The sequence below is a fragment of the Hydra viridissima genome, unplaced genomic scaffold (assembly GCF_058129835.1).
Source record: "Hydra viridissima isolate aposymbiotic clone 2 unplaced genomic scaffold, HvirCarnegie_v1 scaffold_16, whole genome shotgun sequence".
Taxonomy (NCBI): Eukaryota; Metazoa; Cnidaria; class Hydrozoa; order Anthoathecata; family Hydridae; genus Hydra; species Hydra viridissima.
This window is the reverse complement of record NW_028324315.1, coordinates 9,334,991-9,362,017: the sequence shown is the minus strand read 5'-3', so window position 1 is coordinate 9,362,017 and position 27,027 is coordinate 9,334,991. Positions and strand designations below refer to the sequence as shown.

Here is a 27,027-nt window from a genome sequence, read left to right as displayed (position 1 = left end):
TAACAAGGAAGATATCTTATAGCATGACCTTTTGCATTCCTACATAAATGTCAAAATATTCACAAGTTTTTACATCTAATTAAAAAAGAAAATTTTTAAAAGTAATTGTATAAAAAGAAAAAACCATACTCACTCCAGTTACTTTAGGCATTTTTATTTTTTTTTAAACTAATTGTATAAAAAGAAAAGACCATGCTCTCACTGATTTCCAGTCACTTTAGGTATTTCACACTTACTTGCAGTGTTTACATTTCATGCAATCTTCAGATTTTTTACAATTTGCACAATCCCCACAAAATGTCACCAGACAATTGTTAAAGTCAACAAAGCAAAGCTTTCCGCCTATATTTAGAGCTTTCAATTTAATATTGCCAGTGTGATTTTTCCAAAACTGTGACGGTCGAAAGGGTTTTTGCACTTTCTCTTCCTCGGTGAACTCTTTATCAAAATTATATTTCAGGTTTTTTTTATTTGATATGTTTGTTTTACATTTAAATTTAACATTCCCATCGTTTAACGTGTTTTTACAGTTATTTTTGTCAGGTGATTTCAGCTCTTCTTTATTTAAAAATGGAGCAACTCTATCTTCACTTTCACCTTGGAATATATCCATAAAATTATTCCCTAAATGTTCCGCTTTTGAGTTTTTTGTGAAACCATTCAAAAGAGATTGTTCAATCAAAACTCCATCCATTTGACTCATTTGCTTCATCAAATGTTTCTCAGGGGAACTATTTTTTATTTTTATCCTTTTTTTGGGTGGTGGGGAACCATTATAAGAAGCCTTATGTGAAGGAGAACAATAAGATGTCACATATTTCATCCTGACTTTCTTTTTCTAAAAAAAAAAAACAGCTTAATCATATAAGTTGATCTTTATCAACATCACTTAAATATTTTACATAAATTATGAGCCCATGTAAATCAATCCATAATAACAGCAACAATAATAGTAAAAACAAAAAAAATAAATGAAATAATAATAACAACAATAAAAACATTTGCAAAAACAACATTTAAGTAGCAATAATAATAATAATAATAATAATAATAATAATAATAATAATAATAATAATAATAATAATAATAATAATAATAATAATAATAATAATAATAATAATAATAATAATAATAATAATAATAATAATAATAATAATAATAATAATAATAATAACAATAATAATAATAATAATAACAATAATAATAATAATAATAACAATAATAATAATAATAATAATAATAATAACAAAAATAAAAATCAAAATAATAATAATAATAATAATAATAATAATAATAATAATAATAACAATAATAATAATAATAATAATAGTAATAATAATAATAATAATAATAACAAAAATAATAATCAAAATAATAATAATAATCAAAATAATAATAATAATCAAAATAATAATAATAATAATAATAATAATAATAATAATAATAATAATAATAATAATAATAATAATAATAATAATAATAACAACAACAATAATAATAATAATAATAATAATAATAATAATAATAATAATAATAATAATAATAATAATAATAACAACAACAACAATAATAATAATAATAATAATAATAATAATAATAATAATAATAATAATAATAATAATAATAATAATAATAATAATAATAATAATAATAATAATAATAATAATAATAATAATAATAACAATAATAATAACTATAACAATATAAAAATTATTTAAATATCACTAACAATACAAAAAAATTGGAACAGAAATAGCAACAATAAAAGTAATAGAGTTAATAGTAAATAAATAGAACAGCTTTTTAACTTTTAGTTTAACATTTGAGTGTTTAAAGAAAACTCCTGCTGCATTACTTAGGTCATGGAAGGTTAACAAAAGAAGATAAATATTTTAAAGTTAACAGAAATTTTATTACCTCACCATATCTTGGTTCAGCATTGTCTAAAAAAAACAATAAACAACACTTAAGGTAAAATCCACAGTTTGGATGTTAGATCAATTAATTGTGGTCCTATCAATTGTCTTATCATTTACAAATGAATAAATTTGTAAAACGATTTACAAATGAATAAATTTGTAAAACGAAAACGATTAAATTATCAAACGATTAAATGAAATAAAAACTTAAAAATATTAACTTGGAGTAGGAAGATATTATTACATCCCATAAGGCCATCAAACAGGCAATTCACACAGACTATCCTAAATCTTAAACAATTGGGTTAGCAGGCAATGACAAATGAGGAGCCTAAGTACTAATTTTTTGTTCATTCAACTTTTCTGTTTACTTTTACCACTTGTGTTTACTTTCCATCAAATTTTTATTATCAAACTAAAGAAAGCTTTATAGAATTGTTTAGAGTCTACTAAAGTTGCAATTATCTAACAAATCACAGTAATATTCCCAAATATGTACTTAGAGTACACAGTAATATTCTCGAACGTGTACTTAGAGTACACAGTAATATTCCCAAATGTGCACTTAATGAGAGTATTTCATCAAAGTACTTTTTGAGTAACCATTGCATTCTTTATTTCTCAAATAATCAAGAGTACAAAAACACAAATTGAATCAACTCATTCATCAAGTGCTCTGCTTGTGCAATATGGAAAAATAAATAAAACAAGCTAACAAAATTTTTACAACAATTTTGACAAATTCTGAATCCTTGTCTTTTTCAATAGTGTATATTTCCAAAAGATTGTTTCATGAGGTGTAATGCAGCTCTAGTCTACAACATGTTGATTAATTTAAGATGAGCCAATAGTTTCAAACACTGTTTTTAGTTTTTTTTTTAATTCTTAAAACACGGAATCTTTACAGTTTTGAAGCTTAAGTTAAAGCTTATAACTACAATAAGTGAATCAGCAATTTGATTGCGATTAGATAGAACTGAGAGATATCAGTTATTAAAAATTATACTACATGAGGTGTTGAGTCAAGTTGGAAAATTAAATTATCAATTGCCTATTGAAATTGATGCTATCTGGTAATATTAATCAGGCAGTTGGCAATCTTATCAAAAACTAACACTTGTTTGGGTCAGATTCTTGAAGTAAGCCTGAAGTAAAGTTTTTTTGAGAGTATATAGCATACCAAGTAATTAGGTAAAACCTACTTAATACCAAAGGATTGAATGTCTGTAAAGTACCTATTCCAAATTACAATAATACAATTCAAAGCACATACCTGTTGAATCCAGAAAAACTTCTTCTTTACATGAACTCATTTCTCTTCCATCAATAAAATGTCTCTTTAGTGATGATCCTCGTTCATAATAAACAAAATCTTTATCTACATTTTTTTTTCTTCTTCTTTGTGGTAGATGAGCTGTTTGTTTATGGGCTTTTTCAAGTAAAAACTTGACTGTTTTATTTACAGCAGTCAGCTTTCTAGATGTATCATACCCCTTGACTGGCTTAACATTTTTATTAATATCATTTTCATGATCTATTTTGTGTAACTTTCTATCCTTCCTGTAACTGTGGTAATTCTTTTTGTATGGATTATCATTTTCTAGTGAAGAATTCTGAGCTTTATGCCTGGAGGGACGCTTTTGCTGTTCAGCAACATTTTCCTTTTATAAACAAAAAAAAAAAAACATTTAAAAATTATTATTATAATAATATTATAATAATAGATATTAGTCTAATTAAAACTGCACTCATTAATAAAATTCATTTTCAAATTTTCTGTTAAAATAATACATGGACCTCAATAATTAAGAAAAAAAAATTTTTTTAGACAAAAAAAGAATACCTTGTTCTTATGATTTTTGCAATTTTTAAAATGAAATGCAAATTAACTAATAAAATGATTCAATGAGACACAGGGGGGAAACAAGTAGCTTATAGTACTTTAAATGATTTAATGCAACTTCAAAAATTACAAAATATTTCAATGTAGTTACAGTAAGTTTGGTATAAAACTAGGTTATATATAGTTCTACCAACTGAATTAAAATTACAGACTGGAAAAATTATTTGTTTACCTGTGTTTTTCTTTAAACTTGGAGTAACAGCGAATTATTGCGCCAATTGGGAAGGGGAAGCAGAGGGAAAATAACTAGTTATACTAAGGCTGAGAGAGGAGGAAATACCAATTGAAGACCTCATTGCTAAATGTACTTAATGTCATATTCTCATCAAAACAAAGCAAAACAGTGCTTTATAAAAGGGTTATCCAACGTATGTCTTATATGATCATTATAGATAACTTGAACCTTTTTTTTTTCCATATAAACATGATAACTATATTGATCTACTTTATTCATAATACATTTCCACGTTTAGTTTTGAAGCAATGCCAAGTTTCATACTAAAATTTGTAATATTTGCGGAGTTTGCAAATAATCCTGAAAGTAATGGGTGTCGTTTCATCATTTTTATATTTTTCTCTATGTACTGAATATGAACAGCAAAAAAATATAATACACCTATACTGTTCAATTTTTTTTTTTTTAAATAATTTTCACTGAATAAAGTTTTTTCAATTAAGATTTTCTTAAAACAGTTGTGTGACTTAAATTCTTTTAGCACGCAAGGTTATCAATTACACTAATTTGCTGTAAGGATAAAAATTCTGGAAAACAACCTGATTTATGTTAACATACTTCAAAAACTTTAGGGGAGAGCAGGGACATCCCATACAGCTGTTCATTTTTTTATCCAAGCAAAATTTTGTAAACCAATTTCTGCAGTCTTTGACTTTCTCTTAAACATGTTTTCTCAGCCATTAATGAATGACTGAAAAAATGAGCAGCTACATGGGGTGTTCCAGTTCTCCACACAATTTCCCCTACAAAATAAACACCATCATTTATTTACAAATTAAGTTGTATTATGATTTTTTATTAATTTATACAAATATATAATAAAATGCAAATAAAATCAAACTGTCTTCTTCATCACAATTTAACTATGACATACTACTGTAAGTAACAAATGTTCAAAAGTTGATCAATTAGAATTTAGTTTTTTTTAACGAAAACTGTGTTAAACTAAATGTTAATAATTTTTTAATCAAAGTACTCTTTACTTATACTTTAAAAGATAAAATTGAACAGAACTTCGTTGTTTAAACAAATATTGATAAGGCTAAGCTTCAGTTTTAATCATTAAGCAATTCTTTTATTTTACCCTGTAAAATAAAACTTAGTTCACACTTATATTCTAGATTTAAAAATATATGCTAACCTTTTCTTTTTTATTCTCTTTGGTACCTATTTCTGCTCCTACTTTTTTATCGACAGAATCTTCTTCAACTCGAGTATCACACCACGGATTTTTTGTGTCGTCATCTTCTTCTTCAGAAGATGTACCAAACATAGATATATAGTCGTCTTTTGAAATAACCATTGGACTTACAAATTGATTGTAATGGGTCTCAGTTTTATAATCATTTTCTAATTTATTTTCTAGTTTGTTTGGAGATGAAGAGCTACCAGGCAGTTTCATACGCGCCATTTTGTTGTTTCCTTCACAATTGGTGTATATGACGGCAATAATATGATATAAGTTATAAATTACTTGAGTCAAGTGAATTATTAGTGTTAAATTTAACAAAACACTTTGTCCATTACAAAATCCAATTACATAAATGCAAAAAAAACATTTGTTTTTCCATTAAAATTACAGAGTTATGTTTCAAAGATTTGAAAGCGCACATATTTTGTTTAAAGAAAAAAATATTTTTGCATGTATATTAAATATACATGAACAAATTTTGTTCATATCATAAGGCATGCAACAGTAGGTAGCGCCGCATATTATGAATATATTTTCCCCAAATACTTTTAAATGGTGCGTCAAATAAGATAAAATGATCAATATTTGGCTATAAGCTTCAACAGTCAAAGCTGAGTTTTAACCAACCAAGGGTTATATTGTTTCGCTCAGAACACACAAAAATACATTTATAAATGAGCAAAGATATCTCTATATTCTTTAAAATTAGAATGACCTCATGAAGAAACTCTTGGACATTTTATACTGTCTGCGTTAATTAGTAATCACATTACCTCCTTGAGGTGCATATTAGGTACAACACTAAAAAAATATATATTTTTTTAGTGCTTAGTTCCTAGCCGTGATTGGATGGGTTGTAATAGCAGACGGTTTATGGAAAAACCACATAACTGTTGGTTATTTTCCGCACTTGCAGCTTTGTAACGACAATTTTACAGAAAAAACATCTTTTGTCCTTGTTTTTATTCTTCGAACTAAAGAGAAGAAAAAAACTATTCAAACTTAAGCTTAGAACCGTTAACGTTTTGTATTTTGATTGAACAAAATGGCGAGGTGAGAATGTTTTAGACAGCGGAAAATAAGAACAGAAAGAAAACGCTGAGACATGAAGGAAATAGCAGTTTTCTTGAACGGTCGAGAAATAAGATCACAGAGTTCATATTCATAAACAGCAAGCATTTGGCGAATTTATAAAGATGACCATAGCGGCATTTAGTTTGTTTTTTATAGTACTTTCGTGAAAATAATCGTTTAAACTTTTAGGTTGCGCTAGATGATCACCCGCATTTTTCAAGCTTTCCCAGCAAACATCGAGTCTAAAAAAGATGTCTTTTAGAGGTATAAAAAGCGTCTAATACGTCTAAAAGACATGAAGACTCCACGGGAAGAAATGGCAGGGTCACATTTTTTCATTTTGAGATAAATCGTTATTAAACTTTTAAACCTTTATAAGTTTCGAAGTTTTGGGAAAATTTAGAAAAACTTTAAATATGCATCAAATCGTTTATTTGATTTGAATTCAAATACAAAATATGCTATTATGGTTTGTAAAGCTAGAAAGTGTAAAAAGTCGAAACTTTCAAAATGTGACCCTGCCGTTTCTTCCCGTGGAGTCTTCACATATTTAAGACGTCTTTTTTAGACTAAATGTTTGCTGGGTTATTTTTTTGTTGTTGACGCTTTTCAATTTTTATTCTCTTTGTCTGTTGAATATCAAACTATATTTTTTGACTTATCTTTCTATGGATGTCAAAACAGAATTATATCGAATTCCCAGTTAACCATCCCAACTGGGTCCCAGCTGGGATTGACTGGGATTGAGCTGGGATTACTGGGATTGGGTTCCGGCTTGGATTTGTTCTGGGTGCCAGATGGGTCCCATACGGTGTGAAAATAACGCCGTAAATAAAATCTGGGTTTTTACTGGGACTGGCATGGGACTTCGTAAATGATTTACGGCTGGTTTGAAGTTAGGACGCGTGGTTTAATGGTAGCGTGTATTTTCTAATCAAAGCATATTTTTTGGCATCGTTTTTATTAAAAAGTTTTATTGAAATAAAACTGCAAAATTCTTTTAAAGTGTAACGCGGCTTGATTTAGATTGAATATACACTTACATTTGGAGTAAATATACACAGGAACTTCATTTGGTTTTTTTATTGTATTTTTGTAAAAAACATTTACATATCAGTTTCAATTCTATATTAAAAGTATGAATATGTTAAAATCAATATTTAGTCATCCATTTAAAAAATGAATTCACAAAAAAAAAAAAAAAAAAAAAGATGTGACATGCTCTCAAATTTCTTAGATGCCCTGCATATAATAAAATTTTAGATAAGAATTTTAGACTGAAAATCAGACTGAATTTCATAGCCATTAATAAGTTTGAGAGTATGTCAACGTTTACTTTTTTACAGACTTGTAAAATGCTTTATCAAACTGAAGTCATGTTTTTTATTTTTAATGCTATAGACAAATGTGGAAATTTTTTCAAATTTGTTTATATGGTTTGGTGTGCTTACAGTTATGGCTTAGTCACTAAGCCATTACACATTAACTCACTAAGTTAGTGTGTTTTGTTTTAAGTTATCTTTTTCAAGCAAATCTCAATGTTACTGTGCAAAATATCGTAAGGTTTTACTAATTAAGCTGCCATATCTAAACTTTAAATATTATCTATAAATACATAAATGTTTTACATTTTCTATAAGTTATAGAGTTGATAATATATTACTTATATTATAAATGCTGTAACTGATATTATAAGTTATAATATCAGCTACAGTATTTATAATATAAGTAATATATTCTATATAAGGTTTTTTATGAAAAAATGTTTAAATTATTTATAATGTGAAATATTTGTTAATAATAGTAAGTAATAGCAAAAATTATTAGGTGTTTTAACCTTTTACTTTATTTGTCTGTAATAATAAAAAATTATTACAATTTGTTTAGATATATTTATTTTTTAATACATTTTTAGAATTTTTTAAAATAAAATATAAATTTAGAATATAAAATCATATAATGGATAGTTTATTGCCTTTTTCATATAATTATCGCACTAAGCGTAGAAAAATAAACACTGCTGTATCTAAACTGCTATCAGAAGTTCAACATAAATTTGAAAACAAAGATTTGGTTAAAAGTTATCAAAATGACTCAAGCTCAAATGATCATGAATATAGCTGCAATGTATCAGAAAGTATTTGTAACACACATGAAATTACTACAACAACTACAGATTTTACAAATCATCAAAACAATTTTATGCATGAATTTGCACCATTGAATAAAAGCATGAATGTAATGACTCAGTTCCATGCAAGTGCAATAAACACAGTAAATAGCTGTTGTTCAGACAAAAATGAATATTGTGCTTGTGTATCAGATACAACTGATGAAGATTATGGTGATAGTGATTTAACTTTTTTTTCTGAAAGTAATGACTCCAATTTAACTAGTTTCAATAAAAACTTAGCAAGTTGGGCAGTTTCTTTTAATATTTCACAAAATGCAACTACACATTTATTGCAGATTTTGAAACCACTTGTTTCAAGCGTACCAAAAAATGCCAGGAGTCTTCATCATACTCAAAGAAAAATTGATATAAAAAATGTTGCAGGAGGTGAATACTTTTATTTTGGTATTAAATATTGGTTATCAAAGTTTTTGATAATGGTTCCTCAAAATCCAGAATTAAAGGAACTTAAGTTGCATATTAACATTGATGGTATACCAATTTTTAAAAGTTCTAATTCATGTATTTGGCCAATTCTTGGAATGTTTAAAGAAATTTCAGATAATGTTTTCCCAATTGCCATATTTTGCAGTAATAGTAAACCTAATCCAGTAACTGATTATTTGAAAGACTTTGTTGCAGAAATGAAATATCTAGAAAAGTCACCATTTGAGGATAGTAAAGGTCATAAATTTATTGTAAAACTAGATGCAGTAATATGTGATGCCCCTGCAAGAGCATTTTTAAAGTGTATTAAATCTCATACTGCATATCATAGCTGTGAGCGATGTTTACAAAAAGGTCAATGGTTTGGAAAAATTATTCTTCCTAATTTATCAGCTCCACTTAGAACTGATGAAAGTTTTCATATGCAAGCAGATAAAACGCATCACATTGATAACATGATATCTCCATTTTTAGATTTATGATTTGGAATGGTTTCATCTTTTCCACTTGATTATATGCATTTAGTATGCTTAGGAGTAGTTAGGAGAATGATTAATCAATGGGTGCATGGGAGTAAAAAAAATCAAAGTTTATCAAAAACATCATTAACAACATCATCAGAAAAACTAGTTTTATTTAAACAGCATGTACCAAAAGAATTTTCACGCAAACCTCGCTCAATATGGGAATTTAAACACTGGAAAGCTACTGAATTACGTCAGTTTCTGTTATACACTGGTCCGGTAGTTTTAAAAGGTACATTGCCAAATGATGTTTTTTTAAACTTCTTGGATTTATCTGTTGCTGTACGTATTCTTTTAAGTCCATCGCTTTGTGAAAATTATCTTGATTATGTTAAAAAGTTGCTAACATATTTTGTTGCTACATTTTGTAAATTGTATGGTAAAGATCATTGCGTTTATAATATTCACTCTTTAATTCATTTGCCAGATGATGTTAATCGTTATGGTGCTCTGGATAAAGTTTCTTCTTTTCCATATGAAAGTTATCTTGGAAGATTAAAAAAGCTTGTGTGACGACCTCAGTTTTTGTGTTTTCAAATTGTGAGAAATATTTTTGAAGGACATTTGAATCCCACAGATCAAGTTTGCAATAATAAAAAAAGTGTTTTTAAAGAGCTTCACACTGAAGGTCCAGTTCCTATATCATATCGTCACTGTTTGCAATTTAAACAGTATAAATGTGCTAAGTTTTTTGCTTCAATTAATGATTGTTTTAAAGTAAACGGTAAAGTTGGTGTTATAAGAAATTTTTTACAAGTTCCAAATAGCAAATGCAATGAAGCTTATATTGTTTTTCAAAAGTATGAACTTTTACAACCATTTTTTACAAATCCAATGAACTCTGACTTACTTTCAATTTTTTTTGTAGAGAAGGTATCATGTTTTAATAAAATATTCTCGATTGTAGATTTAGATAAATATGTAAAGTTACCATTTAAAAATGGATTTGTAATTATGCCTCAGATGCACCTGCACTAACTCTTTACTTGCTTTTTTTTATATATTCTTATTGCATTCTACTGTATCTTTTTTTTTTATTAAATATTTTAAATTTATCACATTCCTTGTATAACATACTTTAATATAAAGGCATATGTTAGGGTAAATACTGTAGTAAAAATTATTTGAGTTGTAATTACTCAAATAATTTTTACTACAGTATTTACCCTAATAATAATTACATACTTATTAAAAATATGCCATCGTATTGTTGGTTGAGTGTGATGCCTATTTTATTAGATTAAAATGTCTTATGCAATAGTTTCATTTGATGAGAGTAATGAAACAGATTTTCTTCCATTAAACTGGATTGCTGATGGTACCTTACTGAGTGATATTCCTATGCGAATTAAAAAGCATCATTTAGTCAAGTTTTACTGGCCTCCTCTAAAAAATCCAGAAAGTGTTTCTAAGGCAAAAAGTCGATGTTTAGAAGCAGAGTTAAATTGGTCAACTTATACCGCACGAATTTTGGCTACTGCTGGTAACTTTTTTTTATAATTATATAAACTTTTATTTTGCATGACTTATACATATGATTAAAAAATGTATTGTGATATAAATTATTTTTCAAGTTATTTGTATTTAAATTCTAATCATGTCATTTCACATTTAAACTGATGAAACAAATCAATGAAAGTCATTCCTAGTCATAGACAAACATTAATATTAAAAAATAATGTTGTATTAGATTCACTTCAGGAGGCACGTCAGAAAGCAATATTGGCTGAAGACACTTCGAACCTCGAAGTTAAAAATAACAGAAAACAAAGAAGGTGAGTTCCATAAAATTTTGTGAGTCTAGAAAAACTGTACGAAATGATCTTGAAGAATATAGCAATTATAAATCTTTATATATGCAGACTATATGTTTTATATATACAATATATTTATATATATGCTATTTTTTATACTTTATATATATATGACTATATGTTTATATATGCAGCAGTGTCTATGTACACTTTGCTTTTCTACTCAAAGAATTTATTAATTTCTTTAAATAATTTATAAAATATTTAGAATAAATATTATACAAGCTGATAAAAGCGATACAAGCGAAGTTGACTCTGATTGCAGTGAAGAGTTTATTGAACAGTAATCTTTTGTATTAGCTATGTTATTGTTAATATTAATAAATATATATATATATATATATATATATATATATATATATATATATATATATATATATATATATATATATATATATATATATCTTTCTTTTTTTTTTTTTTATTAGGAACAAGAAAGTTATTCCAGTGCACAAAAAATTTAAACATTTAGAAAAATCTACTTTTTTACCCAAACCAGAATGTTCATCTCCAATTCATATTATACCAAAGCCAGCTCCTCCTTCATTTTTATCAGTAAAACATTCTGATATTTTCCAGCAATCTGATTGGAATGAGTGTGATATTGAAATTACTCGTCATAATAGAAAGTTAATAAGTTTTACCATTTTTGTTTATTTGTTTTTTAATTTATGTTTTGATTATGCTAGTTGCGCTTGATTTAGCAACTGTTGTTGAAAATAAAACATATATGCCGACATCCAGTTCCTCTGCTAACAGTAAGCTTTTATGTTTTTTTCTATATTTATTGTTAAGCCAATTTTTTAATGTAGCTAAAAAATTTTTTTTTTCCATGAGTTGTATAATAATGAAAAAAAATTTCCAGGAAAAAATGTATCTTTTATATCTTCCTTTTCATTTTAGTATAGGAAAAAAAATTTAATAACTTATTGAACTTGTTTGTTATTGATAAGTTATTAATAAGTTTCATAATTATCAAAATTATCTAAAAGTTTATTTTTCAAAATTAATGTTTATTTGTTATTTTATAGCTGCAAGTACTAGTCAGACTAACACAATATTAACTGCAATTTTGACACAAATTGAAGACATAAAACAAACCCTAAAAGTCCATTCTGCTATTTTGCAAAGCCTAGGGCAACGAGACCAAGGCATAAATGCAAGTTTATGTCAGCTTCCAGAAGATATTAGATTACCTATTTTGACACATGAAGATTTACTGATAATGGATCAGAAGTTGGTAGATCCTCTAGTGAAGAAATGTATGGTTAGTAAGATAAATGTTTTCAAATAATTTTTTTTTTTTTCATTAAGTATTTTTTTGTATTATTAGAATTTTTTCAATAATTATCTAACTAATTTTTAAAATTATTTTCTAACTAATTTTAGACTTTTTGTGTAGATTAAAGTGATAGCTGAAATTGGTGGAGTTGATCTTTGCAACTTTATAAAACGATCAATGAAATTTCTTCTTGGCAATGATCTCTCTAGAAAGTTAAATCTTACTAGACAAAATCAAAAGCAACCATTTAAAACATTGAATTTGTTTGAAGTTCTGTTTAGTGAGTCTATACATATACATGTACATACATACATACATACATACATACATACATACATACATACATACATACATACATACATACATACATACATACATACATACATACATACATACATACATACATACATACATACATACATACATACATACATACATACATACATCCATCCATCCATCCATCCATCCATGCATGATGCATGCATGCATGCATATATGCACTGTAATACATTGTAAAATTTAATCAGCTTGCCCACTTTTGTTTTGATTTTGACCCTGAAATGGTCATAATCAAAACAATTCCAATTTGTGAGCAGTAATCTATAACTTTTTGGTGGGTTAGCATTGGTTTTTTAAAACCAACAGGTCATGACTTATTTATTTTTTTGTTAACTAAATTTATTTAGTAATTAAACTCATATCTATGAAGTGTACTTCAAGCTATTGTCTAAAATTTAAAAAAAAAAAAATTTTTCTAGGTAGTGTGAAAGTCGATGCAACAACTCAAGATGCAAATAAAAAGCAAGTTGAGGCAGAACTTTCAAAGTGGTTTTCTAATTCACGGGACCGTGGTAGTGATTGTCGAAAAAAGGGAAATAATAGATTAAAAGATGTCACCGGATAGTTCTTTGCCGAATATTTTGGAAAATAAAATTTTTATTTAAAATTATTTTGATTTTTAAATTTGTTGTTTATTTTTAATTTATAAAATTAGTGTAAAAGTGGACGAAAGCACTAAAGAAGCGAAACGATAAACTTTATAGCAGAATTTTTGTCATGCGACTATGGTGGCGATATGAGAGAACTACTGTGGCAGAATATTACTATAGTAGAACAGTTTTGCTTCAAATCATTGTATAATAACAGTTTTTTGTTGCATAAAAATATCATGAAATTCAAATCTGTTTTTTCAATTGATTCGTTAAAATTAAGTTAGACCTAATACATTTTATTGTCCTGACAGCGAATTTAATATAAATAACCTTTACTTTTTAGTTTTATATAAAAAATGCGTCGCTTTTTAATCAAAATATTGTCACATTTCGCAGATTCGAGATACAGAAAATCTGCGAAAAACAAACTAAAAAAATGAGAAAACCCGCGGTAAAATGAAAAAGTGTCTGGGTTCAATATGGGATTTTCCGTCAAAAACCCAGACTAATCCCAGATGGGACCCAGTTGGATCCCACTGACAGAATCAAGATGGGACCCAGATGGGTCCCAGTATTTTCCCCAGTTGGTTCCCATCTGGGACCCAGTTGAAATGGTTAACTGGGTTACTCGGACACCAGCGCACACACTTCTGTTTTTTAATGTATGCGTCCTGCACATTATCATTTACCCCTCTAAACTAACAAACTATAAATCAAAATGGATTTCCTAACTTAATTCCATAACCATGGATTTAAGTTATAAAAAAAAATTGATGGATTGATTTAACAACGCTGAAAACTACCTTTCCCTTTCTGATCTTCAAATTTTTTTTTTTCCCGCTTGTTTCTCTCATATAAGAAATGAAAAGCTTTGGATGGTCTCTTTTTTTGTGTGTCAGACAACGTTCGCTCGATTCATTCTTCATTGCGCACATGTGGATGCGGATGGCCGATGAACCCCAGCCAAAGCACATAAAGTTGGATACATCTTTGGTGCGTATCACAATTATAGACTTCAGCGAAAGCAAAACTGATTTAGAAATAAATAAAAAAAGAGAAATTTGAAAATTGTATTTTTTTTAGTAAAGCTGTTGCTTGATTTTAACACCTTTTTTAAAAAAAATTGTTTAACAAGTGAATTCATCGTCACTTAAAAATATTTATTTTTTCTGTCATAGGAATGTATGTTATGATAAATAGGGATGTGTATATTTAAAGCTAGATAGTAAAAGACTAAAATAAAGAGTTACAAATATTCACTGATTAAAATATAAATCTATTTTGTTTCTTTTTATCTGTTAAAGTAATAAATTAAACGTAGCGTAACCTGTAAAGTAAGAGAAAATAAACTTGAAAAATATGATGATCATGCTAAGTAATAAATTATAAAATGCACTCTTAAATAATGTAGAATTCTTCATCGATTAATATGGCTGTTAGTTCTGCTGCTGTCCCACTGACTAATGGGGATTTCAAAAAGCTTTCTGCTCCACTTGATGAAAAGTCACCTTCAAATGAAACCACTAAAATAGAAGAAATGACAAGCAAAGATTATTATTTTGATTCTTATGCCCACTTTGGAATTCATGAGGAGATGTTAAAAGATGAAGTCAGAACTTTGACATACAAAAATTCTATGTACAACAACAAACATTTGTTTAAAGATAAAATTGTACTGGATGTTGGCTGTGGAACAGGAATTCTATGCATGTTTGCTAAAAAAGCTGGAGCAAAGCATGTTTATGGGATTGACATGTCTTCTATTATTGACCATGCTAAACAGATTATCATTGCTAATGGTTTTGAGCATGGTATGTGCTATCAATTAGTTTGAAAACAGTTATATTTTAAAAAACTAAATTTCAAGAAATTTCTTACATTTAGCCTTACACTTAGCTTGAAAGATTAAACAACCTACATCTCTTGATTAAAACTGAGACTTGCTGATTTCAAGAAATTTCTAAAAGTTAATTCTCTTTAGATATCACTCTTATAAAAGGAAAAGTTGAAGAAGTTAATCTTCCTGTTGATAAAGTTGATATAATCATCAGCGAGTGGATGGGATATTGCTTACTTTATGAATCAATGTTAGATACAGTTATATTTGCAAGAGATAAATGGTTAAAGCCAGGTGGATTGTTGTTTCCTGATAAGGCCTCCATGTTTATAACAGCCATTGAAGATCGAGATTATAAAGAAGAGAAAATTAATTGGTGGGATAGTGTATATGGTTTTGATATGAGTGCAATCCGAACTGTGGCTCTAAATGAACCCCTTGTTGATGTAGTAGAAAAAAACCAAGTTGTGACAGATTCTTGTTTAATTAAGGTACTATTTATGTTTTAACATTTAACATGTGGTTCTATGTAATTTAATGTTGGTAATAGTTTAACAATTAAATATCATTAATGATCGGTTTGTTAAAAATATCATATGGCTTCTTAAAGCTCTTTATTATCTAATTTAAAACCTTTTCATAGCAGCAATTCACGTGTTTGATCTCAATTAATTTTCAATTGTGCTCTATTTTCTCTGCACCTTTTTTTGTTCTTTTGTCAGGGAAACACCTCAGACACTGCTCAGACTTACTTAAACTGTAACTTTTTCTTTAGGAAAGGGGGGAAACTTGTCATAAGTATTAAAACTTAACACCATAAGTTTTAACACTGCAAGATGTTATGGTTATATCTAGAATGAATAAAGACTTCATTTAGTCTTTTTAGACCTAATAAAACAGTTAAACAATCTAGTTGTTAATCTGTTCCTTAAAATTTAAATATGACTTAAGCTCTATATAAACTTTAACGAACAGATAAAAGTTAGAAAAGTAAGGTGTTCAGAGGGTAGGAGGCAAAACCATAGTAATCGTGTTAAGTGCATACTAGTACATACTCCATGAGCATAAACATACGGCTTATTAAAGTGATAATTAGCTTTATTTAAACATACAGATGAAGAGAAAAAATTTTCTTTTAGGACATTGATTTATCAACAGTAAAAGTTGAAGAATTGAATTTTACTGCCCCATTTACAATCCAAGCTCGAAGAAATGATTATGTCCATGCATTTGTGACATACTTCACTGTTGAGTTTTCAGCTTGTCATAAACGGACTGGCTTTTCAACTGGTGTGTAGTAATTCAAGACTTCTTTTTGTGTTTTTTTTTTAATATAGTTATTTTACATTAATAAAAGCTTGTGTAATTGTAGGTTATTGGAGATAATATTGGTTCTGTAAAGCAATTTAAAAAATAAAGAGCTGGTAAGGAAAGTCTTAAGCGTTACTTGCATGGACCATATCCCTGGCATTAACATTTTTATTCCCTTTCTCTGGCATGAGGAGGAAATAATTGTGAAATAACGCAAAAAAAATTCAAGATCTTTCCCAGTTAGGCTTTAAAGGCTTAAAAAGAATTAAAGACAAAGTTTAATAAAAAGAGTTCTCAATCTAAATCCATCACCAGTTTTTAGCTGTCAATTCCAAATTGTTTTTTATTTTAGGACCTGAAAGTCGGTATACTCATTGGAAGCAAACGGTGTTCTATATGCCTGATTCAATTACAATAAAGCATGGAGAATCAATTCGTGGTCACTTTGAAGTTGAGCAAAATAAAAGGAATAAAGTAAGATTTTTGTTCACATGTCCAAATTTGTTGTGAGTTAAAATTAACTCTACAATAATTTATTATTATTTATATCAACTATGATTATTTTTTAATGCTGTCAATGAGTTTAGGATTTTATTTTAAATTTATATAATTTTAATTGTTGAAAGTAGATGTTGTACCCTCAAACTGCTTTTCTGCACAGGAAAATAGACCATTTACAAAATGGATATCAACTAAAATAGTTTGAAAAAAGTTTGATTTCCTTTTGAATAGTTAAATTTTAAGTAAATTTGTCTTTTTTCCAGCGTGATCTCGATATCAAACTTTCTTACGAATTCGATGGTGAACTGATGTCTGTTGCTGATACACGAGAATACCGAATGAGATAAATTTTTTGTTTGAATATAATTTTGTATAAGTGCGGCCACGTTTTCCGCAGAGCTGTTGATAGCTACTACATGATGGCAGTCAACGCAAGAACTATCCTATATTTTTACTGAAAACACAGGATAGTTCTTACGTTGTGACATCTTTCGCAAGAAAATGTATCTTCGATTTACGCCAAAATTTACAGAGTGATATTTCTACATCTTTGTGGTATTTACGCTATTGAATTTTGAATCTAAGTCGATATTTTATTTAATTGTAGTTGTTAGTTATAAAGCATATTGTTAAGCTTACGCTGAATATTTCTATATCATAAATTTGAGTCACGTTTAGAATTCATCTCTTTTTCTCGATTCAATTTTTAAAATTAGCGGTTTTAAGTGGTTGTTTTTGCATTTCGTGTAGTGCTACAAATCGTTTCTGAAAAACTCTAATCGATGCTTCTATAATTCCTTTATTAAAGTACTTCTGTCTAGATTAAGAAATTTATAGCAACTTTATATTACACTTGTTATGTTAATAAATATTGAAAAGATTTATTGTTAAGTTTGTTAAAATTGCACGCATTTGCTTAACTCACCGCTTAGGGTTAGGGTATCTTAGTGTGTTGCTGACTTTTAAACTCATGGTTTTTTAAATGCTGCATTAAAAAGTGCTCTGATGCTTCTATAAGGTCTTAATGCGGTTCAAAGTCTAACTCCGTTAGGATTTAACTAGACTAAATATTAAATCTAGTAAAGTGAATTAAAGTAAAAAAAGACCTTAAACGATTTTTGCATGAATGCTTCACTCAAGTTTTAAAAAATGAAATATATGTATGTTAGAAAATTTAGGCAATTTTTGGGGAAGCAAAGTCTCTTAAAAATGGCAAATGAAAAAGGAAGTAAAAATAATTCTAGTAGAGGACGTAGATTCTTATAGTGTAATAAATAATTATCCCAAATTTAGGATCATTTTCTTTTATCGTTTTGAAATTATCTTTCTCGCCCTAAAAAAAGATTTTCAGAAAAGCCACAACTTAAAAAGTGATTAAAAAAGAAGCCACAACGGTACACTCCATAATAGTATGTGCATTGTACCTGTTTTAATTAGTTAGCAGTTGCATATTCATCACTCCACAAAATAATAAGGCTGTTAATCCTTCATCTATTTCGCAAAAGTCAACAATAGCACGTGAAACGATTTACGTCCTACACACTTATGGTTAAGTCGACCATGTTCAACTGTAGAGTTCTTTTTAGCTATAGTAGTAGAAGAGATTATTATTAATTATTCTTTTTAGTAAATTAAATAAAATTATTTTATAAATTAAACTTCGTAATAAAAGTTAAAATATTAAGATTTTGAGGATCTTGATTTTGTATTTTATTGATAAACTTAAACTTTTATTATGACGAAATCTTTTCGATGAGTCCTTTCTTTTTGTTCCTTCCATTACACTTTTATTTAAACAAGATATAAGAAAAACTTGACCGGTGCACTAAAATTATAATCAAACTTGATTAGAAAAATAGTAAGCAAGCAGTCTTGGGTTTCATAAATGCACTAAAATCAATAAACACAAAGTAATAGTAAGATAAATGACTTTCACTTTTAACTTTGAAAAATTTAATCTTTTCAATTTTAAACCTGTACAACCATCTTTTTTTTTTTGTTTACCTGTACAACCACCACTTCATTTTATTGCTGTGAGGGCGGTGTTTTTTTTTAATATGTTGTGTTTGTAAAAGATTTGTTATGTTAGGGGTGTTAGATGTTTATGATTGGGGTGTTAGATTTTTATGATTGTTGTATGTTTATAGTCAGGTTTGTTTTGAGGCGCCTTCGGCATCTTTGTGGAAGTATGCATCTCGTCGAATGGTTTGTGAATGAACTGTGTATGTTATTTTATTCATTTTTTTCTGAGAACCTTTTGCCAATTTGAAGAATTTTGCCGTATGGAATGAGATTTTTGTATTCCTGATAATTTTTTTTTTTTTTTGCTTTCATTTTTCTTTCATTCTTCACTTTTTTTCATTAAAAGTTTTTATTATTCTTTTCAAAGAACATTGCACACAATTCCAAATCATAAATATTCTTCACAATTCAAATATTTCAATTCTTCAAAACATTTATTGTTTAGAGGAAACTTGAAAATTTAACTAAACTTTTAGATTGTTGTATTCAATTGTACCTGAGAGAAGCTGCTTAAAGTCTGGATGCTCTGCATTTCTATTGTATCGGTTCCAATGAGTTTTGAAATTTGAATGAAAGACTTCTTGTTGCTTGCTCACTGAAGAGTCCAAAACCAATTTTTTAGGCTTTGAGAAACTCGGAACATAATGAAACACAATATATAGGTATGTGCGTATCTGCGATTTACGGCACCGATTTTAAAGATAAAATCTGTGACCATTTTTTCACCGCGTGCTCGATGTAGGTGTCGTATGGATGGATTTTTCTCGTCTCTTTTTTTAGAATTTTATATTGACTTAGATAATATTTTAAAAGTAGACGTGTTCTAAGTTTACTGCAATTTGTTTTTTTTTTGCACTTACTAACGTTTTTAGTGATTTCATTGCCATCGAAAACTTCATTCCTGCTCTGGAAGTGAATTGACATTGAAGGGATGATGGGATTTTTCTCTAACTTTTGAATCAATTTTATATATCTATTTTCTATGTACCTGCCAAATTTCATAAAAAAATAATGACACGCTCATATTCTATTTTTGCACGCAGTTAAAGGTACCAAATATTCTTCTGTTGTAGAGGTTGGGGGGGGGGGGATTTACAATAATGAGCATTTTGTGTATTTAATTTTTTATTCATTGAAAAATTGTTTTTTTAGTAAAATGAAACTTTATTTAAAATATTGGTGATTTTTTTAAAGTATTCAAAACGTGATTTACACACAAACACACACACAAAAAACCATATTCTGTTATTAGTTGAATAAAAATATAACCGAGGCAAAGTAATGCGCTATAAACTAAACAATGAAGTTCAATTATAAAACCACCGTAAGCCGAACGCTAATTTTTTAGGTTGGTTGTAGTTTTCTTAAGCATTCCTTATAATGAATTTTTGTCGCTTAAATGGGCATAACTTTTAGTAAAATCATTAGTTTTTTATGAAATTTTCACCATCGTAATACTGATTTAAAGCTCTTTACAAAGATGTATAATAATTAAATATTTGAATAGTTTAAAAATTTTGCACACATACCTACAATATATGCTTTAGAGTTACAGTGATTAGAGGGGGACTTTTGGTAAATATTTACTGTAAACATCCAAAAATTTTGGCGCATAAACAAAAACAAAAGTATTTTTATGGGAAGAATTTGCCGCAGTGCAATTTTTTTGACAAGATTTTAAAAAACTACGTTTTTTTTCATACAAGAATAAATTTTTATGAAAATCTAAAGCAAAAGAGCGGCAAAAAAATAAGAAAAATTCAAATACAAAAATGTTGATTTTTGACACGTAAAGCTTTAATGATAAACTCTTAATTCGATTAGTAATTAGATACTAAACTCTGAATCGAATTAAATATGGGGGTTTGAAGGGTACAAATAAGTTTTAAGGGATTTACAAAAGATTGCCTAACTAGCATTAAATTGCATCGGACCATTTTGTAACTATATTCATATTGAAGCGTTTTTATTTCCCATTGGATTGGTCTCTGAAGTTTCCTATTCGCAAATGCTGTTAGATATATCATAACTGGATCCACTTTTAGGCGAAAACCAGGTTCCCTTACAACTTTTTGTTTTTTGGAGTTGCTTTTTCTCGAGAATTTTGGCTATTAAAGCGTTGTCATGTCGTCCATCTAAATAAAGGCCTTACTGAATGAAACAATTTTCTTTCGACTTTGAGGCCAACTCTTTTTTAATTCTTATTTTACCCTCGATATTTTATTTCTGTCTGTGAAGAGGCAGGTATCTGATTCCGATATTCAACTAAAATCTGGATTTTTGACACTTGGTGACTGATTGATATTTTCCATGGTTTCATATCACAAACGGATGCATGGAGGTATGAATTTTCGGTCTTCAAAGCAATAATTTTTGAAGTAAATGAAAAGTATGGTTCTTTGTTTTCATCAGTTTCGAAACGGATGCGCCATCTTTCGTGGGCGCAACACCTTATAATACCCACATGCACTGGCAGAATAATAAAAAAAGTCAATTACAACGTTGCATACAACATTTTGTTCGCAGCAGTCGCAAGTGTAAACGTTGCTTGTAATGTTTGCCTTGTACAAAATTTTGTTCGTTCCAAATTTTGATTTCTAATGAGGTTTTAATGTTAATTTAATTGATTATTCAACTCATGGATCATGCAGCATTAAGACTCAAATTGTTGAGTTTTAACGGATGTGCGATGCGTCAAAGCATGACACAATTAAAGGTATTTGGATGGCCATTCATGACAAAAGGTTTTATGAAGAAGTTTTAATTATGAATGGCCGGATGTGATGATGAAAAGTTATAAAAGCCTAGTTCTTATTGGAATAGTTTTTTTTTTTAAAAAAAAAAGTTTGTGACAGTGAATAACCAGTTTTTATCTTTAACAATCAACAGTCAAACAACGAATGTATTTCGGTTTTTTACCGGAAATTTCTTTTCTTTTACCGGAGCTTGTTTCAGCAAAAATGGCACGCTTTAAGACAATTTGCTTTCATCCAGGTTATGTATCCGCTTGATGTACAATAACCCTGATTTGCAAAGGAGCTGCAAGACGAGTCGTAATCTTTGCAATCTAAAATAATTGAGTGGATCAAAAAAGCATTTTAGTAAAAAAAAACTATTTTAGTAAAGAGGAACATTAAAAGTAAAAAAAAGCAATTTAAATCTTTACAGACACTCATCACTTAATACCTGGCTCTGGAAAAGTCAAAGTCCCGCAAAATCCACAAGTTTTTCTGCAATTAATTTCCGCCCACTGTTTTGTTGTGTCACAATATCCTGCTCTTCGGTATTGCTCACAATCATCTCGAACATCGCTACAATCACAATCGCTGCAGTCTCTGTAACGGATTTTGTTTCCTACGCAATCCTTACCATTTCCATTTGGAGCAGGGTTGATGCAGTATCGTGTTTCTTGTCTCTGGCAATTTTCCTAAATCCATATAACGTCAGTCTTAGAATTGATAAAACAAAATTTTATTAATCGAACAAAAATACCTTTTAACAATTAAGAAGAAAAATTATTTTCTTTATCTATTTTGAGTGTATGATTTTAAATCTCATTTTTTACTTATTAGAGAATATGAAAGGTCGTTAAATGAAAGATAATGAATTCATTTTAACTTTTGAACGACACAAAGAACTCTAATTTAAGGTTGAAAAATGCGATGATCATTTTGCCATCTTATCCACATAAAGTAAGAAAAGTTCAGACAAAAACTCAGATAAGAAATCCGGTATCATTTCATGATTTGTGAGCACCATCATTGTTTTTAATTTAGATTTTGTTTGATATTTAAGTTGGTTCCATTTGGCCCGTAGTAACTCTTTATATAAATTTTTTTTTTTCCAAGGTATTCTTTAAGATTGGAAAAATTCTTATATCGTTAAACCCAATTCAAATTTTTCGAGAAATGGAGTGTGATGGACTGGGGTGGACTGGGGTGGGTTTATTGCCCTATAAGCTCCACCGTCCCTGAAGTAAGAAAAAATGTAATATTTTCTTTCTTCCATGATAAAAATGAAAAAAAAATTTTATTTTGTATTTTAATGTTGAGGATTATAAACATGAGCTTTAACTTTTTACTCAACTGAATTTATGTTAATTATTCTTAACTTAATTTATATTAATTATTCTTAACTTAATTTACATTAATTATTCTTAACTTAGTTTACATTAATTATTATTAACTTAAGTATATTAACGATGAAAAGTAAGAGACAACCGAAACAGGTGGACATGTGAAGTTGCATGAAAAACAAAACAGTTACACAATGAAGACGCAAAACTTTTATAGCAATAACGACTAGTAACTCAATTGTATTTACACCGATAAAATGATAACATTTTAATTTGTTTGGTTCGTGACGATTCTGTAATTATTTTATGATTTTCACAAACAAGTCGAGACCAGAGACAAATATTTAAAAAAAAGATAACTAGTTAATCTGTTTTAGAGAACCATGACTCAAATGTAAATTAAAAATACTAAGCGAACTTGAAAATAAAATGTCTAGGCTGCAACAACAATTGATTTAAGATGCATCTACGGACACCTAGAAAAATAAGGAATTAAAAGAATAAAAAGAAGAGAGAAAAACGGGGAAAAGGAGAGAAACGGAAGAGGGAAGAAGAAAGGAAAAAGAGAAGAATGAAGAAGATTTTTATGTTGAGATAAGCATTAAACAATAAGCCACTATGGTCATGAGTTCTAAAAGTAGTAAGAGATATAATATTTTCTAAATGACTTTGACTGCATTTAAAAAATATTAAAAGAATATATTTAAGTATATATTGCTACTATATACTATTTGATTGAGAGATCATTTCGAAGTTGTAATTTGAATGAAGATTTTGTTGCTAAAGTCTTACGTAGATCTAAAGTGTTGGAAGTAAGCGAGTCAACAATTACATGAAGTCAGCGAGTCAACCGTTACATGAAAGGGAGACACACGCCCATACACACTGAGAGCAACCCACTAACCCCACCATAAACACTCAAACTCCTAACATAGCCAAACTTAGCATAAAGACCAAAGAAATGCCTCCTTCACAAAAAAATGATGTTAATCGGTGTTCAGCCAAATCTGAAATTAATCAGTGAATGAGAGCTGAAAATGCCTCAAAAAAAGCTGCATTAATTGAATCAGATGAAATGCTGATAAAAAAGGAGGAAAAAACGAAGGCTGATATTGTCTCAAAAAAAAAAACTTGCATCAATTGATGAAAAAAAAAACGACGAGAAATATGTTTAAGCAGCTTGTTTGCTTCGTCTACAGACAATATTCTGAGTTTTACAATTTTAAAATAAATCTTAAGTAAGCTTTCCTAAATAGCGTAAAAACAAAGATTGCATATGACAAACGCTCATATTTTGGTCGAGAGACTTTACTATGTTTAAAGCATAATAATTAAGTTTTTTTTTATTTTAAAAATTAATTCTTCTAATATCAATTATTTTACACTCTTTTCAAGGAATTTAAGTTTTTACATGAAATAGTGGCTAAATGTTTCTGATTTTCCGTCCGTAAAAAAAGCATAATTACCATTAATACTTTAGCGTTCGGTTAACTACCGATTGCTATCGGTTGACTATCGGTTGACTATCGGTTAAAATGAATAAAAAAGTATTTTTAGTTTACTTTTGCTTTTGAGTTGCAAGTTTATGAAAAATTTCTAGAAAACGCTCTATTAATACAAATCAGTTAAATGGTATGATAGACATTATGCTTACTGAACATTCCGAAGCTTTCGCCCATTCTGTCCAGCCACCGTCTACAACTGGTTCTGATGATAAAGGAGGCAAATTTAAGACAATTTTTACTTCAGCAGAATTGCTTGAAGGTGTTAAATCTGATAAAGTTGGATATCCAGCTATAAAAATATTAAATTTCATTATTACTGTAATAAGTTTTAACTTATAGAAATATACAGAAATAAAAAGATATATATATATATATATATATATATATATATATATATATATATATATATATATATATATATAAATGTATACAAATGTTTTATGTATTTCTATTAACTAAGATTAATAGAAGTATATAGAACATTAATAGAATATATAGATATTTCTATTAATAATTTCTCCCTCTCTATATATATAGAGAGAAAGATTATTAACGGAAATGTATAGAAATATATACACAAATACATGGAACATTCAAAGAAATACGTAGATTCGCGTATACAATTTGTTATAATAATAACGTGTAGAAAATGTTCTATAAAAAAAAAAACAAAAAAAAAAACAACAAACAATGCTAAAGAACTGTTAAACTCTTGTTTAAATGAAAATTTAACTGCATCAGACCTCTGACAGGTTTTTTTATGAATTGGTTTAAATTGGTTGTCTGAGAGTTTCCAGGGGGTTTGTATTGAGCAACAATCCAGGTCTTTCCAAATGCAGTTGTGATTCCAACACCTACTTTGGTTGTTGGAATCCATAGCAACTGTTGCATATGACCAGCATATATGTTATATCGAATATTTTCGAAGTCATAGTTTGTGCTTTTTCTCTCCCTACGCGACGTAAAATGATGTATATTTATAATTTATGCACGCATATATTATGCATATTTCAAACTATGCTATGCGTTTACTAAATAATTAATCTTATAAGATATAATCTAATAATATTATAATCTTCAACTTCATAAAGTTTTATTTTAAAAAATCGAAAAATAAAAATTAAAAAAAATTTAACTTACATATACCAATAAAGGACTGCATTGCTGCATCGTTGAGATACATCTCCTTCCATTAAATATACATTTTCTCCGTATCTTTGATTGTTCTCATCAATGAAGTTGCCTGGAGGCTGTCCAGAGTGTTGCAGATTCGTGTTCATTAGTGCTAAGTGTATTGCCCATTTTTCAGCTTCGTAGGCAAGGTCATCATCCCATTCCAGCTCAGCAGTGTTATGCCAATCTCTTCTAATGACATTGTGGGCGAACTCACACGCCTCAGAATCCCGAATGACTGTTACAGTAACTTCTGGTTTTCTTTTCACAGCGCTTTCTGATGCAAAAATCAGTGCACAGCACACCAACGCGAGAAGAACAACCATTTGTTAGGTGTGATAGCTTTAAAAAAATGTAACACATACGATCAAAAAAACTTATATTTTCTATATCTATATTTATATCTGTCTAACACACACACACACACACACACACACACACACACACACGCACACGCACACGCACACGCACACGCACACATCATTGATACTTTAGTCTTGACAATTTGATTTCTATCAACTCGTTTCTTAAAAGCATGCGGATTAAAGTAAATTTAAGCGAAGATTAACATTTTTCAACATTTTAAGATAACGTTTTTTACGTCACATGAATTTATGGTTTAAAAATATAATTGAAAAACACCGGGGTTCACCGGTCACAAAAAAAACTTCTTTCTCAACACTTGATTCTAATGATTATTTTCTGATTTTCTATATCAAAAAACAACTAAAACATTCTTTTATTTTGTATTTTTTTACAACAATAACATTTCCTTCTTCTTATAACTATGTAAGCAGCTTTATTAAGTAAGGGTGTGGTCGTGGGGATGGAAAGGAAGTAGCATTTCAGTTTCGTGGTCAGTATCTGTATGCACTTTACAGCAATCCAACAGATTTTGTATGGCTTTGTTTTGAATAGCTTTTTTCTTTAGAAAATCATATTGCAATTGGTTTTATTCGTTTGTAGTATTTATTTATGTATTAATTTATTTAAATAGTATTTGTTTTATATTACTTATTTACATCCTTCAAATTTAATCATATGGTCAGTATACATTCATTGGAGTCTTTTCAAATAATTGACCGATCTTAAAACTATGTGTCATTTA

At 28.4% G+C, this 27,027-nt stretch overlaps 4 protein-coding genes and 1 pseudogene across 8 annotated transcripts in view; 3 read left to right on the top strand and 2 right to left on the bottom strand.

Annotated features, from left to right (window-relative positions):
- LOC149877986 (histone-lysine N-methyltransferase 2B-like) overlaps positions 1 to 6,023 on the bottom strand; it is a 33,026-nt gene extending 27,003 nt beyond the window's left edge. For 3 of the 4 annotated variants that reach the window (XR_016447970.1, XM_090074092.1, XM_090074091.1), the window contains exons 1-5: positions 5,199 to 6,023; positions 3,193 to 3,580; positions 1,918 to 1,943; positions 237 to 838; positions 1 to 39 (exon numbers count right to left, since the gene is read on the bottom strand). Coding sequence is in view for 3 of the 4 variants with exons in the window: in XM_090074092.1 (XP_089930218.1) it covers positions 1 to 39; positions 237 to 838; positions 1,918 to 1,943; positions 3,193 to 3,580; positions 5,199 to 5,468 (1,325 nt within the window). In the remaining variant the exon portion in view is untranslated. Of the gene's footprint in view, positions 40 to 236; positions 839 to 1,917; positions 1,944 to 3,192; positions 3,581 to 3,994; positions 4,426 to 5,198 lie in introns of those variants that run through there. The other variant, XM_090074093.1, reaches the window with a different exon arrangement.
- A 2,132-nt stretch (positions 6,024 to 8,155) lies between these two features.
- LOC149877985 (uncharacterized) lies at positions 8,156 to 10,537 on the top strand (annotated as a pseudogene).
- Positions 10,538 to 10,700: 163 nt separating this feature from the next.
- On the top strand, positions 10,701 to 13,743 carry LOC149877984 (uncharacterized). Of its 2 annotated transcripts, none has more exons than XM_090074141.1 (7): positions 10,701 to 10,950; positions 11,169 to 11,242; positions 11,490 to 11,564; positions 11,710 to 12,039; positions 12,313 to 12,548; positions 12,684 to 12,843; positions 13,322 to 13,743. In XM_090074141.1, the coding sequence occupies exons 4-7, from the start codon at positions 11,964 to 11,966 to the stop codon at positions 13,465 to 13,467; spliced, it is 618 nt and encodes a 205-aa protein (XP_089930267.1). In that variant the 5' UTR covers positions 10,701 to 10,950; positions 11,169 to 11,242; positions 11,490 to 11,564; positions 11,710 to 11,963; the 3' UTR covers positions 13,468 to 13,743. The 2 variants fall into 2 exon arrangements, with proteins under 2 accessions (XP_089930267.1, XP_089930266.1); XM_090074140.1 differs by having other exon boundaries at positions 11,158 to 11,242.
- A 638-nt stretch (positions 13,744 to 14,381) lies between these two features.
- On the top strand, positions 14,382 to 18,046 carry LOC145191599 (protein arginine N-methyltransferase 1-like). The gene is made up of 6 exons (XM_080068723.2): positions 14,382 to 14,488; positions 14,907 to 15,306; positions 15,477 to 15,823; positions 16,472 to 16,622; positions 16,996 to 17,117; positions 17,408 to 18,046. Exons 1-6 carry the CDS (start codon positions 14,429 to 14,431, stop codon positions 17,489 to 17,491), a joined length of 1,164 nt encoding a protein of 387 aa, XP_079924849.2. The 5' UTR covers positions 14,382 to 14,428; the 3' UTR covers positions 17,492 to 18,046.
- A 3,928-nt stretch (positions 18,047 to 21,974) lies between these two features.
- Positions 21,975 to 26,421, bottom strand: LOC149877983 (uncharacterized). The gene is made up of 5 exons (XM_090074136.1): positions 25,887 to 26,421; positions 25,490 to 25,698; positions 24,896 to 25,035; positions 22,353 to 22,593; positions 21,975 to 22,233 (listed from the first exon to the last, which is right to left on the bottom strand). The coding sequence occupies exons 1-5, from the start codon at positions 26,243 to 26,245 to the stop codon at positions 22,118 to 22,120; spliced, it is 1,065 nt and encodes a 354-aa protein (XP_089930262.1). The 5' UTR covers positions 26,246 to 26,421; the 3' UTR covers positions 21,975 to 22,117.
- Between the last annotated feature and the right edge of the window lie 606 nt (positions 26,422 to 27,027).

Bases quoted from the DNA above. Each gene is read 5' to 3' on its own strand.
- LOC149877983 (XM_090074136.1), bottom strand. From the start codon at position 26,245: ATGGTTGTTCTTCTCGCGTTGGTGTGCTGTGCACTGATTTTTGCATCA. The intron at 25,699-25,886 runs GTAAGTTAAATT...TACGTCGCGTAG, and splicing joins GCAGTCCTTTATTGGTATAT to GGAGAGAAAAAGCACAAACT. The intron at 22,234-22,352 runs GTATTAAGTGAT...CAATTATTTTAG, and splicing joins TTTGACTTTTCCAGAGCCAG to ATTGCAAAGATTACGACTCG.
- LOC145191599 (XM_080068723.2), top strand. From the start codon at position 14,429: ATGTGGATGCGGATGGCCGATGAACCCCAGCCAAAGCACATAAAGTTG. The intron at 15,307-15,476 runs GTATGTGCTATC...AATTCTCTTTAG, and splicing joins TGCTAATGGTTTTGAGCATG to ATATCACTCTTATAAAAGGA. The intron at 16,623-16,995 runs GTGTGTAGTAAT...TTTTTATTTTAG, and splicing joins ACGGACTGGCTTTTCAACTG to GACCTGAAAGTCGGTATACT.
- LOC149877984 (XM_090074141.1), top strand. From the start codon at position 11,964: ATGCTAGTTGCGCTTGATTTAGCAACTGTTGTTGAAAATAAAACATAT. The intron at 12,040-12,312 runs GTAAGCTTTTAT...GTTATTTTATAG, and splicing joins ATCCAGTTCCTCTGCTAACA to CTGCAAGTACTAGTCAGACT. The intron at 12,549-12,683 runs GTTAGTAAGATA...CTTTTTGTGTAG, and splicing joins CTCTAGTGAAGAAATGTATG to ATTAAAGTGATAGCTGAAAT.